The sequence below is a fragment of the Amblyomma mixtum genome, chromosome 9, assembly GCF_055824585.1.
Source record: "Amblyomma mixtum isolate Tamu chromosome 9, ASM5582458v1, whole genome shotgun sequence".
Classification (NCBI taxonomy): domain Eukaryota; kingdom Metazoa; phylum Arthropoda; class Arachnida; order Ixodida; family Ixodidae; genus Amblyomma; species Amblyomma mixtum.
Genome location: NC_143020.1, coordinates 49,140,728 through 49,158,659, shown reverse-complemented (window position 1 = coordinate 49,158,659; position 17,932 = coordinate 49,140,728). Strand labels below are relative to the sequence as shown.

Below are 17,932 nucleotides of genomic sequence, written 5' to 3'. Positions count from 1 at the left end.
CCCAAAGCGACTCAGGCTATGAGGGACGCCGCAGTGGAGGGCTCCGGAAATTTCGACCACCCGGGGCTCTTTGACGTGCACTTCGCGCAGTACACGGACCTCCAGAATTTCGCCTTCATCAAAATTCGACCGCCGCGGCCAGGATCGAACCAGCATCTTTCGGGTCAGCAGCCAAGCACCATAACCACTGAGCCACCGCGGCGCCTGTGTGTGTGTGTGTGTGTGTGTGTGTGTGTGTGTGTGTGTGTGTGTGTGTGTGTGTGTGTGTGTGTGTGTGTGTGTGTGTGTGTGTGTGTGTGTGTGTGTGTGTGTGTGTGTGTGTGTGTGTGTGTGTGTGTGTGTGTGTGTGTGTGTGTGTGTGTGTGTGTGTGTGTGTGTGTGTGTGTGTGTGTGTGTGTGTGTGTGTGTGTGTGTGTGTGTGTGTGTGTGTGTGTGTGTGTGTGTGTGTGTGTGTGTGTGTGTGTGTGTGTGTGTGTGTGTGTGTGTGTGTGTGTGTGTGTGTGTGTGTGTGTGTGTGTGTGTGTGTGTGTGTGTGTGTGTGTGTGTGTGTGTGTGTGTGTGTGTAAAACTATACAGGCGGAGAAGCATGGATCCGCGCGTGACTGAATGGCGTGGGTGGCCCGTTCTGAGTGGTAACTCCGTTAACTGTCCTGAATTTTAGCTTCGCACGATACAAAGCTCTGCAAAACTCGGGACGTGCACACGCACAGGTAGGCGCGGCTCTTTCGTCTACTGGTGTACAGTCACGGACGAAAGTTTGCGGTATGCAGATTTGCGGGAAAATAGCAATTACTACGTTGCCTCGCTAGCCGGTCGGTTGGTATTGGTTCGAGCAGATGGAGCACCCATGTCTCCTCGTGTATGCTTTTCATTGACCTGCTCTGACATGACTGCGCAGAAGTAATTTTTTTTGCACCAAACTCGCGTCTCGCAAGCTTTCTTCTATGACCGTATAGTTAAAATTCGGAAAAGAAAACAAAAATAACTAGCGCCCCTTCGCGATCCCAGCCGCCTGGCATAATTGATACCACAGTATATGGAGCGCATGCAAGCGCTCTTATTGGTCTTAGGAAATTTTAAGCTATTGATAGGTAATTCGGCGGCGCCGAAATTAATTGTTATCCCTACACCCGCCTTCCGTAAACGTTTGCTGCCGGCTGCTGCCGAGAACTGCCGAGGACACGGCTTTTGGTGTTACTCGTTGGTTTTGGATGCCTCTACAACAATCTTGCAAACACGAGGGATAGAAACCCAAGACAGAGCACAAACGCATACATGCCAGAATCTTGCAAACACGAGGGATAGGAGCCCAAGATAGAGCACATACATACGCTTGTGCTTCTATCTTGGGTTCCTATCCATCGTGTTTGCAAGGTTCTGGCATGTATGCATTTGTGTTCTGTCTTCGGTTCCTATCCATCGTGTTTGCAAGATTCTGGCATATCTGTGTTTGTGCTGTCCTGGGTTCCTATACCTCGTGTTTGAAAGATTCTGGCATGTGTATGCGTTTGTGCTCTGTCTTACCCTTATAAAAATGGTCTATAGACAGTCTATATACTTCTTATTGACTCTATTGACTTCCTACCGATATGGCGTTTTGTCTATTCATAGCCTATAGACCGTCTATAGACAAAAGTCTACTAGAAGTGTATGGCCATAAATCTATAGATTGTCTATAAACTGTCTATGGCATTTTGTATTGCCTCTAGACTTTTGTCTATAGACAGTCTATAGACTTTATAGACAGAAGTCTATAGGCGCTCTATAGACTGCCTAAAACTTTATTTGTCAGGGTTGGGTTCCTACACCTCGTGTTTGCAAGATGCTGCCAGAGGCGTTCAAAGCAATCCTTAACATTCAAAGCCGTACTTAAGTGTCCTCGACCGTTCCCGCATAAATTACAGAGCGCACGTGTTTTTCTCCAAAGCCTCCCCTTTTTTTTTCTCTCTCCTTTTTAATGCTCGACTCCTACAACTTGAGTGCAGTCGGAAATCACCGGGCACTTATGGGGAGGATCCCTGCTTGTTCATCTTTCCAGAACTTGTGCCGCTGAAGGGGGTGTCCCTAAAACTCTTCAGAAATAGTTGTTTTTGTCTTAATGATCGCTGTACTGGCAGCTGTCAAGAAGACGCAGTGACTTTTTTTTGTTTGTGTGCGTGTCGGCTTTAATGTAAAGTTGTTTGTAGCTTGTATTTAAGTGCCTGTTCGGCCGCACCTCGCCACCAATGGCCGTCGCCACTAGTTGAAGGCATTCACAAACATAGCACGATGTGGAAACGCCCCTGCTTCCTTAACTTTGTGCTGCATTGTCTTTGTTTTGTTTCTTTCCTTGCTTGTGAGTGATCCGCTTGCTTGGGCAGGTGCGTGGTCTACTGGTAAACAACCGCTTCAGTCACGAATTGTGATATAATAACGGAAAATTTAAATTATTGAGATATCGTTGTTGTGCATGCTTCCGGCGCTTTGTGGTGTCTCCCATCTTGTCCCTGTTCGTCTTTGCGCGGCGTGAATGAAAGCATGAAATACCGATTCGCCCAGCAACTGATTTCCGTAAAATGTTGGAAAGTTGTCAGTTGCCAGTTGCAGGAACTGGGAATACTTACGACGAGCTTTTGCAGCCTGCTTTCCGGTAGTCGATGTGAGGAACAGTGCGAAGCTACCTGTGCCTCCGGGTGCGCGTACACGCCATGACTGGGGGAGGAGGTTGGTCATAATTACGAGACATCATTCCAGCGCAAAAATAAACACGGACGAAGATAGTAGACACCACGATGTTGTCTCATAATTATCATGTCTCATAATTATGCCCAGAACCAACTAACCCTCTCTACGCTTATGAGGTTGGTCGATCAGGAGAGCCGCTGGTGATGACGGTGAGGGCGGATGATGATGATGACGATGATGACGATGATGATGGGCGATGCGATTGTGATGGAAGAATGTTGCCTTATCGGGGTTCGAAAAGCGCATTTCCACTCCCACCGCATCGCCCTAAACCGCCCGCAAAGGTTGCGCAGCTAGGTGTTGCCACTGAATGAGAAATTGGTTTGGTTTGGTTTATTGGGGTTTAACGTCCCAAAGCAACTAAGGCTATGAGAGACGCCGTAGTGAAGGGCTCCGGAAATTTAGACCACCTGGGGGTCTTTAACATGCACTGACATCGCACAGTACACGGGCCTCTATAGAATTTCTCCTCCATCGAAATTCGATCTCCGCGGCCGGGATTGAACCCGTGTCTTTCGGGTCAGCAGCGGAGCACCATAACCACTGAGCCAGAATGAAAAATTGCACCTCTGAATATGGAGATCAGGTCGGACTTTACGGTGATGCTAGTTACTATCCCCCGGGTGCATACCGTACATTTATTACTAGGACTCAGATTGGGGCCATTTTTAAATGCAAATTTCTGTCCGACAAATGCGGACAAGACATTTAGGTGAGAAGCAGTGCAGTGTACCAGGCGTTAACAATAACTCTGTATCTAGTGTGTATTTGGTAGATAATAGATTTACGCGTAGTTGACTTGTTAACTTGAAAAGTTCACGAGAGAAACGCAGGGATGCGAACACTGGAAAGAGGGGCTGGAGACGGACGGACGCTGCACTTCAAGAGTGCTTTGTTGAAACAAACACTGCCGCACTATACCTCCCACGAGTGCGTATTCCCATCACCTCCCCGTGAGACGCATGCAAGGGTATTTTAGTGCGTTCTTATTTCGTATGCAGCTCGTTCGGTCGAAAAGCCGTCGGCGTAGCCGGCACTGCGTGTGGGAAGTAATCGGGGGCTGCGTAAAAAATATCGTATCATGGTAATTTGCGGCTTTAGTGACTGATCATGGATTGATGTGTGACAGGCGACGGAGAGTTATTGAAATAACTGTAATTAGTCTATTAATTAAACAAATGAGAAAAGTTGCAAAAGGGGGAGTTCATACGTGTCAGAATGCCCAGAATGAAAAGCCAATGCTTGATGATGGTAATTAAGAAAATGTATGGTGTGTAATTGATCAGTTAATTAATTGAAATAATTGAGAAAAATAAAAAAATTCGTTCACTTACACCAGCACCACCGCCTGCAGCACGCTGTCGCGTTCCACTCTTAAAGGAGAAGCTTAAGCGTCCTCCAAATTTTTTTTATTATTCCTTACCTGTCCCCCCCCCCCCCCCTTCCCCTAAGGTAGGCACCTTCCTTGGCTGTTAAACACGTGGACGCAGCACTTACACAATTTTATTTCTTATTACTAGTGTGAAATGAATGAAGGAATAAATTCATCTAAAGGGACGAGGCCTGAAGCCCACCATAGCACGCTATTGCACATTGTAGTATTCTGCGTCTTTTTTTTTTTTGAACTTCTCACGCTTATTGCATAGCCATGTTTCTCGTGGCAACATCGTGCATGATTGCCAGGCCTCGTCGATGTTTTTCTGGGGCGGGACGCAGTCAAGACAACGAATGTATGGGAACCGCTTTCTGCCGCGGGCGGTCGTCGTCGGGGGGCTTGGACGACGCGGTTGTCTCTCGGGTCGGATTATCGCCAGGGAAAAGCACTCGACTCCCGCGGCGGCGGCTCGGTTGTTGTGGCGTGCGTGCCTCTGATGCTGCGCCGGCCGCAATGTAAACAGCTGGGCAGATAGAAAAAAGAACGAGAGAAAGAGAGCGCGCGGGGCATCGGATACTTGGTCGTGGAGAAAACAACCTGCTCCGCGGGCGGCGGGCTCAACGGTGGTCGCACCATCTGTCGGCGGAAGCCGCAAGCTGGGCGAAGCGAGCCGATCGATTGTGCTGCGTTTTATTTTTTTTTGCGAAGAAAGGTGGCGTCGGTGGTAATAGGTGGCGCTGCGTGTCCGGACGCTGTGAAGCTAGGTCAGGGTGTCTCAGAACGCGCCGCTGCAAAAAGAAATTTAACCAAGATGGCACATGTACTGTGTATGGTAAATGTGCAGAAAGAAATGAACCCCTCATTCTCAGATATGATGCTATCCACCCGGATGTCCACGCAGGCATAATCACTCTTCCTTAGGCCCTAGTTTTTAGAGATAACAATGGTCATGTAATTAAATCTGCGGTGGAAGTTAGTGAAAGTGACTGGAAGATTGGGGGCTCAAAAGCAGAGAGGTGACAATGTTAGAAGTGTAGGAAACCGTAGTGAAAGAAAATGGCGAATTTTAATGACAATCTGAAGCACAGTTGAACAATACCAAGGTAACCAAAACAACATAACCTAACTTGAAAGTGTTCAGTAAAATCAGTTAGATTAATTTATAATTCATATAGATGGAAAACATCACCGAGCCTTCTTTTAGACAGAGCAATCCTTAAGACAGTCCAGGAAAAAAGACGCCATGAAAGACCAAAATACATGCATTGAATCTATCTACCATGGTTAATTGAAACTGAATAGAGAGCAGTACATCCAATACGTCTGTCGACGCCCAACACGATCACATCATTCTTCTAAAAAAACTAAAAGACTTTACTTGCAGGACTGATGGTTTCAAAAATTCGTTCTCCCTATGAACCGTTCGAGAATGGAATAGTCTGAGCCGCGCTGTCATGGAATTGACAGCTTTAAAGGTGCACTGAAGAGGATTCTGAACTTGTCTTTTTGCTGCGGGAACTCGATCTACACGTTCCTAGCATACTTATAAACAGTGACTTATTGCCCTGTATGGCCGATTTCCGTAATTAAATCGAATTAACGTCCGGCTCCCGCCTTTTTTTTTAAATTCTGCCTCGTACGATGGGCGGAGTCGACCAACGCGTGAAGTTCCTTTCAGCCAGCCCCGTGGAGGCTTTGCTTTCGCTTTATTTTGTTTTTTAGTTTTCCATGAATAAATAGTTTCATTCGCAGATAATATAGCCGCAAAATAAGCCCGCAGAAATGAAAATACGCGCGGACTATTTGCTACTACGGACTACTACGTATTACTCCGCCGATGGCAGAGCGGCAAGCCGCCACGGGACTGGGTGAAAGGCACTCCACGCGTTGGTCGACTCCGCCCACCGTACGAGGCAGAATTCAAAAGAAAGGGCGGGAGCCGGACGTTAATTCGATTTAATTAGGGAAATCGGTCACACAGGGCAATAAGTCGAAGTTCCTAAGAATGCTCGGAACGTGTAGATCGAGTTCCCGCGGCATAAAGACAAGTTCAGATTCCTCTTCAGTGCACCTTTAAGGCTCATGGAATGGACAGCTTTTTTGAAGATGCTTTAAGGTAATTTTTTAGTAACAAGGGTGGTTCTTTGTCATTGCTTGCCAACGTGCATTTATGTGGCGCCCATCCCTGCCAAGGGCCTTTGTTCAATGACAGGCAGTATTACTGAAATAAATAAAGAAAAAAAGAGCCTAAAGGGGACGCTCCTATCTTTCATCCGTCCATTGTGCGATGGCCAGGTGGCAGCACTCGCTGCTCTCTGAAGAGTGGGCGTAGTCGTTGCGATTATGCATCCGTGGGATTATGTCGTTCTTGTAGCAGCAAACTGGTAAGCCAGATCGGTGTAATATTGCGGCGTGGGTGGAAAAGGGTGCTTTTCACTGAGCCAATACTTGCGGGAATAAATTCGTCGTGACCGCTGCTGGGCTGCAGTGACGTCACGACTGCTTTCACTCTGGATTATATCGTCTTATTGTATTCCGGGACGCCGACTGGCAACTTTGGGCGACCGCTTGAGGCGATTACCGAGAGAGAAATAGAATAACTCTGCTTTTCGAGGGCATCGCGTGGGTGTATTTATTGCATGAGTTGTAGACAATAAAAGAATAAACTTGCACAAAAAAGGTAGGAAGAAAAGGGCCGTAACGACAGGACAGAGCGCAACAGCGGAAGCACCAGCGTATAAACTCACGTAGGCAAGTGACCATAGGTGCATGTGCTTGAGTTAATTATGTGCACTTCTTTCGTGCATAATAGAGAACTGTCAGTAGAAAAGAGCATATTACCAGGTTAGGAAAGTATGTAACAGCTGTTTCTTACCGGTATTCTCCTTGGGGTCAGAAACATGGAGGCTATATAACGAAAAGGGTTCAATTTAAATTGAGGACAACACAGAGAGTTATTGAGAGTAAAAAGATAGGTGTAACGTTAAGAGTGGAAGAGAGCAGACTGGGTCAGGAAACAAACGCGGGTTAATGACGTATATTTCAAAATCGAGATTACGAGATGTGCATGGGCAGGGCATGCAAAGGCAACACACCCGATGGAGTGAATACGAAGAGAAGGCAAGCGTAGCAGGGGCCGGCAGAAAGTTAGGTGGGCGGATGAGATAAATAAGTTTGTGGGGATATGGTGGCCACAGCTGGCAAAGGGCAGGGTTTGCTCCGCAGATAACTGTAGTTAGGCTGATGATTATGATGATAAGCAAGGCAGTAAAAGCACACACGTAGGCGCTTGCTCAGGGAGGAAACCAGATAAGTGCGTGTCGCTGGTCTTGAAGTTGTTACTAGCGCTACGTTCTGACCACTTCGTTTTTGTCTTCGTCTTTTCCTTATAAAAATGGTCTATGAGCAGTCTATAGGCTTCTCATAGACTGTGTTGGCTTCCTATAGAGATCACTTTTTGTCTATTGATTGTCTATAGACAAAAGTATACTAGAAAGTGTATGGCCGTGTATGTATTGTCTACAGACTGTCTTTAGCATTGTTATTGCCTATAGGCTGTTCTCTAGGATTTCTCTATAGAGAATGTGTAGACTTTATGGACAGAAGTCTATGAACAGTCTATAGACTGTCTAAAAATTGTTTTTGAAGGCTCTGCGCTAGAAATCCGGCAGAATATGTACCAACTAGCCTGCAAAAATGTTCCGGCATGCGTTCTGGTATGTTGATATGCGTTTGGGCTTTCATCGTTTGACTGAGTAACAACGTGATACGCACTGGAGTGCAATAGTTATGTCCCGCGGGAGTGGATCTGAAATGCCAAGTTTTTGCGCACTTCGAGCTCTGCGTACCTCGCTTCCAGCCCTATCCGACGAAAGTTGTAAGGGACGGAATGTTTAATGTGCGCGCGGAAGAGAGTACACGGGTGTTGTTCAGATGGCCGCTCGCATATTTAAGAGCTCACCCTGCCCGCTATCTCTGCGCCGGTGGCACGAATAGTGAATGCGTATGTGGTTTTTGCTGGGCGTGTGCCAACCGAGACCAGGTAGCTATATAGCGTAGTACGGGCGGGCACTATACACACTATATACGCGTATAGAGACGCAATAATAACAGCACGAGGACTCGTATTTTTTGGCGAACATGGGCCCACCCAACCGGCACTAAAACTCGCGTGGACGTCTTGTGGACGTTTAAGACGGACGTCCATAGGATGTCCGACGGAATTTCAGTGGCCACTGGGCAGCTAGCGCCCGAGCAGCACAAGTAACCGGCCTAGTATCGCAAATGCATGGTTTCGCTTTGGTCCTTTGTGGGACCTTTGTGGGCCTTTGCCAATACGTTTCCAATATTGGGCCGATTACCTGGGCTGATTCTTCCGTTCGAAGTGTATGTCGCGTTGCAGCTCGGTTCCACCGGTGTGTAACTAAACCGGATCTGGCAGTTCGCCCTGGTGTCGAGGTGCAGCCGAGCCTTTGGCGCTTATTTTTGATGGCGTTGCCGTTAGCGGCTCTGGGGCTAGCCGTACGTAATGACCGATGCTCCGTCTTGCTTAAACTGAGCTTCGTTTTCAGGCTCGGTGCACTGAAAGAGAAGCTTTGTGGACAAAAAAGCCGTTTAATAGCACGATACGGTGTAGCGTTCCCTACCGTCCTCCGGTTAATGTACCGCGTACGCGCCAATTTTATAATGGACTCATCGAGGTGTGTTGGAGATTCAGTGTGTTACCCGCCGCGGTTGCTTAGCGGCTTATGACGTTTGGCATCTGAGTCCAAGGTCCTGGGATCGAATCCCGACAACTGACTCAACTGACGCCCGTGTGCTGTGCGACGTCAGTGCGCGGTAGAGAATCCCGGGTGGCCGAAATGAATTCAGAGTGCTCCGCTACTGCGCCTCTCGCAAGCCACGTGAATCTTTGCTTTTCGCACTGCTTCCTGTCCTGAATGCATTTGGTGCATCTCTGGCCGCGTTTACATGAATGTGACGGAAGGCGGCTCTGGTTGATTTTTCGGGAGGAAGAGCGGGTTTTGAGAAGGAAAGATGCGACTCGTCGTCTGCTCTCTTCTTCTGTGTTTTTACCCGTTTATTAAAAAAAAAAAAGTGCACCCGAGTGGACTTCTTTCGCATTCATGTAAACGTGGCTTCTGCGTCTCCCAGTAGCAGCGTGCACATGAATGCGACAGAAGTCGACTCCAGTCCACTTTTGGGGGAAAGTGCAGAAATGTCGAGGCGAGACGTCGAGGCAGAGAGTAGAGGACGATTCACGCCTTTCGTTCTGAAAACATGCTCTTTCCCTCAAAAAGGGTACTGGAGCTTTTGACCGGGCGGAGTCGACTTCTGTCGCATACGTGTAAACGCGGCTGTAGTCAGATACCCCATTCCAGCCAATGGCGTCGGCCGATCCTCATGACCCTGTTAGCGTGGCAATGCAGGGAGCGCGCCACAGTGCAAAGAAGGGTCTCTCCCGACCACAGATGGAAGTGACCATCCTATTTCATTTACCATTCCCTGCATTGTCACGCTAGCAGGGACAGCAGAGTCTGCCGACGCCATTGGCTGGAAGGGGGTCATTTGCCGGGTAAAAGCCGCTGCGTTCTTGAGTTGTACACGGCTATGGCGACGTCCTTGGTTGCCTCGGCCGCGGGCCGTCATTGCGCGGGCTCTCCCCTTCCTCCTCCACACTCTCTCACACAGTCCTTCACCCGGCCCCTTTGCGCGCGCCCACTCCGAGAAAACCATTTGCGTATCCCGAAATACCCGCGCCTCTTGAGACGGCAGCGTCCGTGCTCAAGTGTGTGTACATATGCTCGTTCGGCTTCCGAAGCCCGCTGCGCGGATGAGTTATGTCGGCCGCCCCCGGTGGACCGCAGAGTGCGGCTGGCAACCCGTGCCTGCCTGCCCGTCTAGTATTTGCGCTCGTGTGTGTGCACTATACTTTTGGGGTGTTGTGTTGTTCGTATGTGCGGAGCGCCGCGGTCTGCGGTTCGTCACCGTCGCTGGCTTCCGAAGAGCGGTCTTATTTGGGTGCTGCCACTGCAGCTCCTGCTTGCGGTGCATTGTGTGGGTGATATTGTTTGTCGGCCTCGCTAGCTGTTTTGTTGCTTTCGTTTTGAAACACGGGTACAAGGCTGAGAACGGCGAAGGAAAGAAAAAAAAAGAGAGAGAGAAAGGATCGCTGTTTCCTGCCTGGACGCTGCTCTCGTACGTTTCCCAGATTACACCGCGAAGGCGGCGAAATTAAAAAAAAAAATGGCGAAATTCAGAGCCTCACAGCCGTGTTGTTGTTGCATAACGTATTTGCGCTGTATGCAGACAGAAACACAGATCTGGACATTGCGGATAGGGAAAGCGGGTGGTAGGGAGGGGGTGTTGCCTTTGGAAGTGAATCAAGACATCGCATAGCCACTTCCCCGTGGTTATTGTAGGAGGCGTGTTTCTGGAGCCGCCGCTTGAGGTGTAATCGTCGCTAAGGCCGGTGTTAGCTGGTGCATTGTATATATACTCGCTTTCGGTATTGTTTTAGAGCGGATGTGTTCCGGAAAGTCTCGTTGGTTTCACGTTTGGTAACACCCGCCTTCAGTCCGGGATCTGGCTCTTGTCTGCATATTCGAGCGCTGGCTGCTTTGCAAGCCGTACCGAACGGCGCTGGCGCAGTTGTTGCTGTGGGCTTGAAACAGCCGAGCGCATTTCTCGGTGAAAAATTGTTGTTGGGATGGGTCCTGAGCGAGACGGGTTGGGGGAGAAGCCAGCCTCTCAGGATAGCACGGATAGGACTGAGTGCAGCTGAGTTGCCGGAACACAAAACGCGAAGCTATGCGATAGAACTCCCTCCCAACCCCCAGCACTACCTGTCCGTATGGTCGGAATCCTAGATAAGTCCTTCGAGCAAAGCCACAATAAATTTTTTCTCTCGTAGTTACGTTTTCTCTTCGAGGTGGCGCGACGTTTGTCCCGGAGATTCAGGGAAATGCTTTGTAAGGGGAGTACAGTTCACGCAGGGAGTGAATATCGAAGCTAGTGCTGCACAGAACCCTACTGTGTAAAGCCTGTGGGGCGGTCTTTTACAGAGCGCTGGAACGCTTGTCACGTCTGCAGTGGTCGTCTATCGGATTTCCATCGCTGTTGCCCTTTCCTCTTTCATTTTATTTTCTTGCGAAAGCAACACTACGCCAGTCGCCTAGCCATTTCGCGGAGCTGAACAAAGGCCATACTATGCGCGAGGATCAGTGACGTCACATGGCGCACAGCTGGCGCGCCGCCGCCGTCGCTGCGCGGGTGACTCAGAGGTGCCGCCGCCGCGCTCGCCGGCTGCGCATAGCTAGCGTGCCGGGGCCGCCGCCGCGCTCTCTCCATCGCCTTTCTCTCTCTCTCTTCTCGTTGCTTTCGCAATCCTACAGGTTTAACCAGAGCTAAACCACTTCCATTTTTTATTCCAATTCCCGTCTGGGTAAATAGCAGGCCAGGGTCGGTACAATGTACGATTCGTTTCGGAATCGATTCTATAGTTTAGGATTTCCAGCACAACCCCACTGGCTGAATTGACGCCACCGCGTTCTGTCGAGAAAGACGAAACTTTCCCTGAAAATGCAGCTTTCGTAATCCAAAAAATGTAAAAACACAAAACAAAATCAGGTACAGGTGTCGCCGCCACCGGCCGTTGTCACAAGCAAACTGCGATGCGTCAACGCAGTTTTTTTGCGCTCCCATTTCTGAGGTTAGACAATTGATAGCACCTTTCACTTCCGAACCGCGATCTGCCGGGTCTCTTTCGGTGCGGACGTCCGCAGTTTGAGTGAGGTGAGCGTCGGGAAGATATCTAACTCAAATTTTCTGCGCAGTAAATACGTCTTTTGCCTCCGGCTAAGCATCACTATAGCCCGGGAGAAAATTGAGAATTGGTCATTGAGTTGTGGAAATGGCGCAGTATCTGTCTCGCATCTCGCTGAACACCTGAACCGCACAGTACGGGAGGGATTATGGGAGGGAGTTGCGATCTTCCCTCCCTCTTCATTTATGTTATTGCGAGGTAAAGAAATAAAGTTGATGATCGTGAATATCGCAAAACGCCTTTCAGGTTCGATCTTAATTGCTCTATCGGATTGCTCGAAGTGAACTTCGGGAGAGTTTTCCAGTTAGCCGCCGCTGTGGTTACGGCGCTCGGCTGCTGACCCGAAAGACGCGGGTTCGATCCCGGCCGCGGCGGCTGAATTTCGATGGAGGAGAACTCCTAGAGGCCCGTGTACTGTGCGTTGTCAGTGCACGCTAAGGAACCCCAGGTGGTCGAAATTTCCGGAGCCCTTCGCTACGGCGTCCGTCATAGCCTGAGTCGCTTTGGGACGTTAAACCCCACTAAACCGGAACTTGTTTTCCGCTTAAAAAAAATGGCCTGGCTTAGCTTATGGTTAAGCCTAGGATGCGAAGCATACCGCCGGCGGAGGCTGCGCGTCCTGCAAGCGAGCGCACGAGTTCAGCTATAGTGTACTAGAACTCCTAATTCTAGTACACTATAGTTCAGCCCCAGCTTTCACAGCTGTAGTGACGTCAGCGCCCCTAGCGGAAGGAGCGGGAGTTCGGCCGCCGGTGGAGGCTGCGCGTCCGCAAGCGAGCGCACGAGTTGCGCCCCAGCTTTCACAGCTGTTGTGACGTCATATCACGTGGTTCGCCGATGTAGGTCAAGTGGTAGCTACGCGGCCGCGCGCGGCGCAGCAAGGGAGAGCTCGGTTGTGCGGCTAGTATGCTTCGCATAAAAACAATCAAATAAAAGAGAGCGGAAGAGAGGAAGCTGTCCTTGTAGCGCACGGCGCTAAAGGACATATTGACTTTTTACTTCTTTCTGCTTAGATTGCGTGTGTATACTCCGTACGCTTCTCCACTCGGCTGTCTCGTCAGCGCGCACGCCCTGCCACGTGCGTTGCGCGCCGACACCGCCAGATTGTGAGCGGGAGTCGAGCTACAGCTACAGCCTTTGCGGCACTTGTAAGCGGCTCGCGCCGCGAAGCCACGCTCCCCCGATAACAGCGCATCGCGGCGCGCGGGACTCTGCACGGCGTCTGCTCACATAGAAGCGGCAGCAGCCTGTTTTGACACACTGCACACTGCCTTCCCTACGGATGCTTTTTCCGTCCATGACGGTGGAAGAGGTTATGCGTATCCCGAGGCCTCTGTCTAGTGGTGAATTCCGGTCGGCGATCCGGAGCATCTTCTGTTGCTCCGCGGATCGAAGCTAGCGTTTCAGTGGGCGATTTGGGTTCAGATCCTGGGTCTCCGCCGCTGTGGGCTGATTTCTTGCCTCATTATTGATTGATTTTAAGCCCGCGATAACTACGTCTTGTGCGGGCTTCCTCCACTTTAGTTTTTTAGTTTTTCGAGCTTGTTTTGGGACTCTCAACTGACGGTCTTTCAATCGTTGATCAAGAGAAACTAGCTCCGTGCTATAGAATTAGCCGTTCCGAAACGACGGCTAGGCGACTCAGTGCCGAGGACAGATATAGGCACCGAACCATTTGGTTCCTATCAGAGCAACCGGGGACTCATTTCGAGCAAACTGCTGGAATGTACAGGGTCAATCACACTTAGAGGGAACACAGCTCCGTGTGGCTGCGCATACGCGGAGCACTATTGCGACCAATCCGGTGGCAAACCCGTGCAAAGGGGAAGGTGACACGAAGCACCACGTCGAGGTCCCTCTCCTCGTGCGCCACTCTGCATAGATTTATGAACGGGTTAGATGCAATGCCACTCCGCAGGTACGTCGCCACGCGGAGCCCTCTAAGTGTGATTGATCCTGTGCTTATATATATGCACACATTTGGTTGCTGTTGAAGGAGTGAGACGCCGCCTTTTGACGCCGACGCCGCTGCGCTTGTGGCGTCCCTGTGGCGTCAATACTTGTCTGAAATGCGTATCGTCATGGACATCTCCAAAAGCGAGGGATTTTGTAACAAAAAAATTTTTCGTTTCAATTTTCGGCAACGCGTTTCTCGAGGCGTCTCACTTTGCGCGACCGTTCTTTCCGCACCACATCGTACTCTGACCCTCGTTTCCCATACATCACCCGAAAGACGCGGGTTCGATCCCTGCCGCGGCGGTCGAATTTCTATGGAGGCGAAATTCTGGAGGCCCGTGTATACTGTGCGATGTCAGTGCACGTTGAAGATCCCCAGGTGGTCGAAATTTCCGGAGCCCTTCACTACGTCGTCCCTCATAGCCTCAGTCGCTTTGGGACGTCAAACCCCATAAACCAAACGAAACCAACATAATATTCCATAGTCTATATAGAATGCCTGTACATTGTCCAGGGACTGTCTGACGAAATACTTTGGGGTTGATACTGTCCGGATGAGCCAAATGCTGCAAATTTTCGGACGTGTATATATAGGTATACTGATGGCGTATGCATATCTGGCGAGAGCCACGGGCTCGGTCGGTCTTTCTGCGGCGCGTGCGTGCAGGGGGTATTATTGGCACTGCCGGGCCGGCCAAGTACGGTGCCCTGCCCTCTTGGACTCTGCTCGGGGCGGCCGCGCGAATCTGGCAACAAGTGCTTCGCTTATCTGCGCCCGCCCTTCGCTCTGTTCTTGATTTTTATTCCCTCTGCCTGCCCCCCTCCTCCGCTCTCTCTGTGGCCCGATAACGGTGCACTTGTGCTGCGGGGCCGCCTGACGCATGCGCTGGTGCTCCCTCGGGCACCGTGGAAAGCCCTCGTCGGCTTGTCTTATCAGCTGCACGTTTGTCTGCTTGCGTCCGCGTTTCTCGGAGGCCCCCGGCTGACGCCGCTGGCTGGCTCGCTTCGAGCAACCCCTCGGCTACGGAGCGGTCAGTTTGTGCGACGCGTTGTAACGTCGGCGAACGCTGCGCTGCCGCCCCGGCGTCTTGGGCGCGTCGTTTCAGGAAGCCAGTCTCTTAGCGCGCCGCTAAGCCTAACTAGCGAACTCCGGTGTGTGTGTGTGTCCGTATACCAGTTCAGGAAGAAGATCCTGTGCGCCAGCGCTGTGCTGCCTTCTTTGGGACCACGTGAAGAAGAGGCTCTCGAGGAGTGTACAGTTTCCGTGACTGTCGGTATTGCGCGACCGTTTTGGTCCTCTTAACTACGATCGCACGCGCTTTCTTCGAAACCGCCCCCTTTTTCAATCGGCAACTCACTCTCCCGTTCGCTCTCCCCCCTGCGCTTCGCTGTTGTTCTGTTATCGGGTGGCGTAATCTTTTTTTGTCTCTGGAATCGGATCACGGGTTCGGTGGCAGCGACCCCCGCACGCTGTATCAATCGTATTCGGCGTGCCATTGGTGGGCGGCTCTTGAACGCGCGCGCCTAATCTCAGGGCTACTTACTTGGGCCGCATTGTCTCTTTCTCACGTTGCCTACCCGCCTTCATCTGCTGTTGTGTGTGTGGTAAACGTCTGTCGTCCGAAAAAAAAAATTCCCTTCATGTCGAACCTCGTGGATGTTCCGGTTTGTGCCTGGTGGTCGTCGCTGTAAGTCCCGCGAAAGTCTGAGTGTCTGTCGTGTGACGCGTCCAACTGCCCAAGGGAGAGACCGGACGCCTCTGGCGCGTTGTTCAAAAAACCACGTGGTGTACGCGGCATCTTCGAGATTCACTTCCAAGCCAACTTGTTTGGAGGCGACCACCGTGCTTTTTTTTTACTTATATTCGTGTGCTCGTCGTGAACGTGGGAGTGTGTTCAGCGCCCGGGGTCCTGTGTAACCGTGGACGTCGACAGCCCCTGCTGCCGCTTGGTTTGTCGTGACTGCTGCTGTCCGCGCCTCCTCCCCTGTTGTCCTGTTGTTTCCAAGTGTCGTCGTCGTTCCCAGACAAAAAAACACACAAAAAAACAAACCACCTCCCCTGCCTCCGCTGCCCTGTCCCGTGTGACCACGCTCTGTCCGCGGGCTGCTGTGACTGTGCGAAGGCATGACCGATAAGGAGATTGCCAAAATAGAGGCGATCGTGGAGCGCATTTTGCCGAGGTGAGTGGGGCGCACCTCTTTTTCTTTCTGCGTTGCTTTTTTCTTTTCTCTTCCACAGTCGCATGCAACTCAAGAAGGCGGCGGCTATTCCTCGTCATAGGTCCCACTTCCAGCTAATGGCGTCGGCCGATTCTCATCACCCAGCTAGCGTGACAATGCAGGGAGCGACGCTGCAATGGAGAAGGGAGGTCTATTCCCGAGCATAGAGCGAAGGGATTGTCGCCTTTCATCTACCACCCCCTATTTTGTCACACTAGCAGGGCCATAGAATCGGCCGACGCCATTGACTAATTAGGGACCTTTGACAAGGAAAAGCCGCTGTATTCTTGAGTTGTATCAGACTGTAGTGATGTTTTTTTTCTTTGTCCCAGTATACTGTTTGTGGCGGTGTGTGACGATCTTTTGGTGTCCGTCGAACGACACGTGCTGGTTATGTTGTAGCGAGATGTGTGCTTCGCCACCACGCTTGACACGAAGGCCGTTTCTGAGCGGTCGGTTTGTTGACGCAGGATTGATGACCTTGGGGTTTCCTTGAGGCGCCTGCTACAAATTAAGTAAGAAAAAAACGAGATGTTTGCAGTAGTGTGAATTGTTCGTCTTTTCACCGTTTTGTTGCCTGTCTTTTCTTCGTGTCAAGTGTGGTGCCGATTGTGAAACGTGACTCTTCCTCACTGTTGAATACCGTGCAACTTGTTCGTGTAGAAGCTTGGCAGTCTCTGGGGCCCCTAAGTCTTTCCGTGTGCGGTCGCTTAGTTCGTTTGTTCAGTCGCGATTCGATAGATGGCGCGCGTTTCCTTCCTATCGCGACCACTCGGCGGTGTGCGAGATCACTCGCGAAGTGCGCTTTTAACCGGTGTCCGGCCGGTGAAAAGGCAATCGGCGGTCAGGAAAAAATAAAAAAAAAAGTGCCAACTGTCAAAGCAGTGTTTGTCGTTTTGTAGTCTCTCGCTGAACTACGCGATGTTGTGTCCTCTTTCTCACAGGTGGCGTTGCCAGTCCATGTTAGTGTAGCGTACTACGATATCGCATGCCGTAGCGAGCTGCAATTGTCTACAGAGCGCTCGAGTTCTGTGCGGCGGTGCAAATGGTGTGAAATCTGACCGCAGCTCCTGTGCTCGGGGCAAGAAGCTCGTGCTTTTAAGGCGGAAGCCTTTAATGCCTTATCGTTGTAAGCAGGAGTTATCGACAGAAATGTCACGCTTTTCAATTGGTCGAAATGGGTGTGACGTCACATTGCGCGAATTTCAAATGAGGCGTATTGTGCTTTGGCTAGTAACTATGCAACCGATTAAAGGGATGGTGTAGTGATGCTCCAAGTAAGTCTGACTGAGTTTAGTTAATTAGTTCATTACCCATTTAGCCTAATTAACCTTTCTAGTCAGTCCAGAAACATAAATATAACCGAGTAGGAAATTGCTCGAGTTGGGGAATCGAACCTGGGTCTCCGGAGTGGGAGACGAGCATGCTAACCACTCCGCCATGCCAGCTCGATGGTTTGGAATGAGCAAAGGCGCGTCCAGTGAATAGGGTGTCTTCGTTCATTCCAATCTTCCTCCCTTCCCGTTACGGCGAGGTTCAGGTGTCCACCGAGATATGCGAGACAGATGCATTTGCTTTCCTCAAAAACCAATTTACCGACGAGCAAGGCGTACAGCCGAACGGGCGATGGCGTTCTGCGGACTCCCTGGCAGCGTTGCAAGACGCTGTCACGTTCCACTCTCAGAGGCGAAGCTTAACATCTTAACTTCACATCAGTGACACAAGCAGCAACACCTCGCTTAAGGCTTTCGCCTCACTGCACTTTAGGTCAACAAAGTGCCCCCCTGAATCTTGCGGTTCTCGCGTCTATTCGGCTGCGATCGAGCGCAGTT

General features: G+C 50.6%; 1 protein-coding gene across 5 annotated transcripts in view; it reads left to right on the top strand.

The window, feature by feature from the left end:
• LOC149328933 (CUGBP Elav-like family member 2) overlaps window positions 1–17,932 on the top strand; it is a 572,935-nt gene that overhangs the window by 65,554 nt on the left and 489,449 nt on the right. Inside the window, exon 1 of one of the 5 annotated variants that reach the window (XM_089559966.1) lies at window positions 14,795–16,061. The exons of 2 other annotated variants lie outside the window; for them this stretch is intronic. In XM_089559966.1, coding sequence (XP_089416092.1) covers window positions 16,006–16,061 — 56 coding nt within the window. In that variant the 5' untranslated portion in view covers window positions 14,795–16,005. Of the gene's footprint in view, window positions 1–14,794; window positions 16,062–17,932 lie in introns of those variants that run through there. 2 more of the 5 variants (XM_089559967.1, XM_089559971.1) reach the window with 2 other exon arrangements.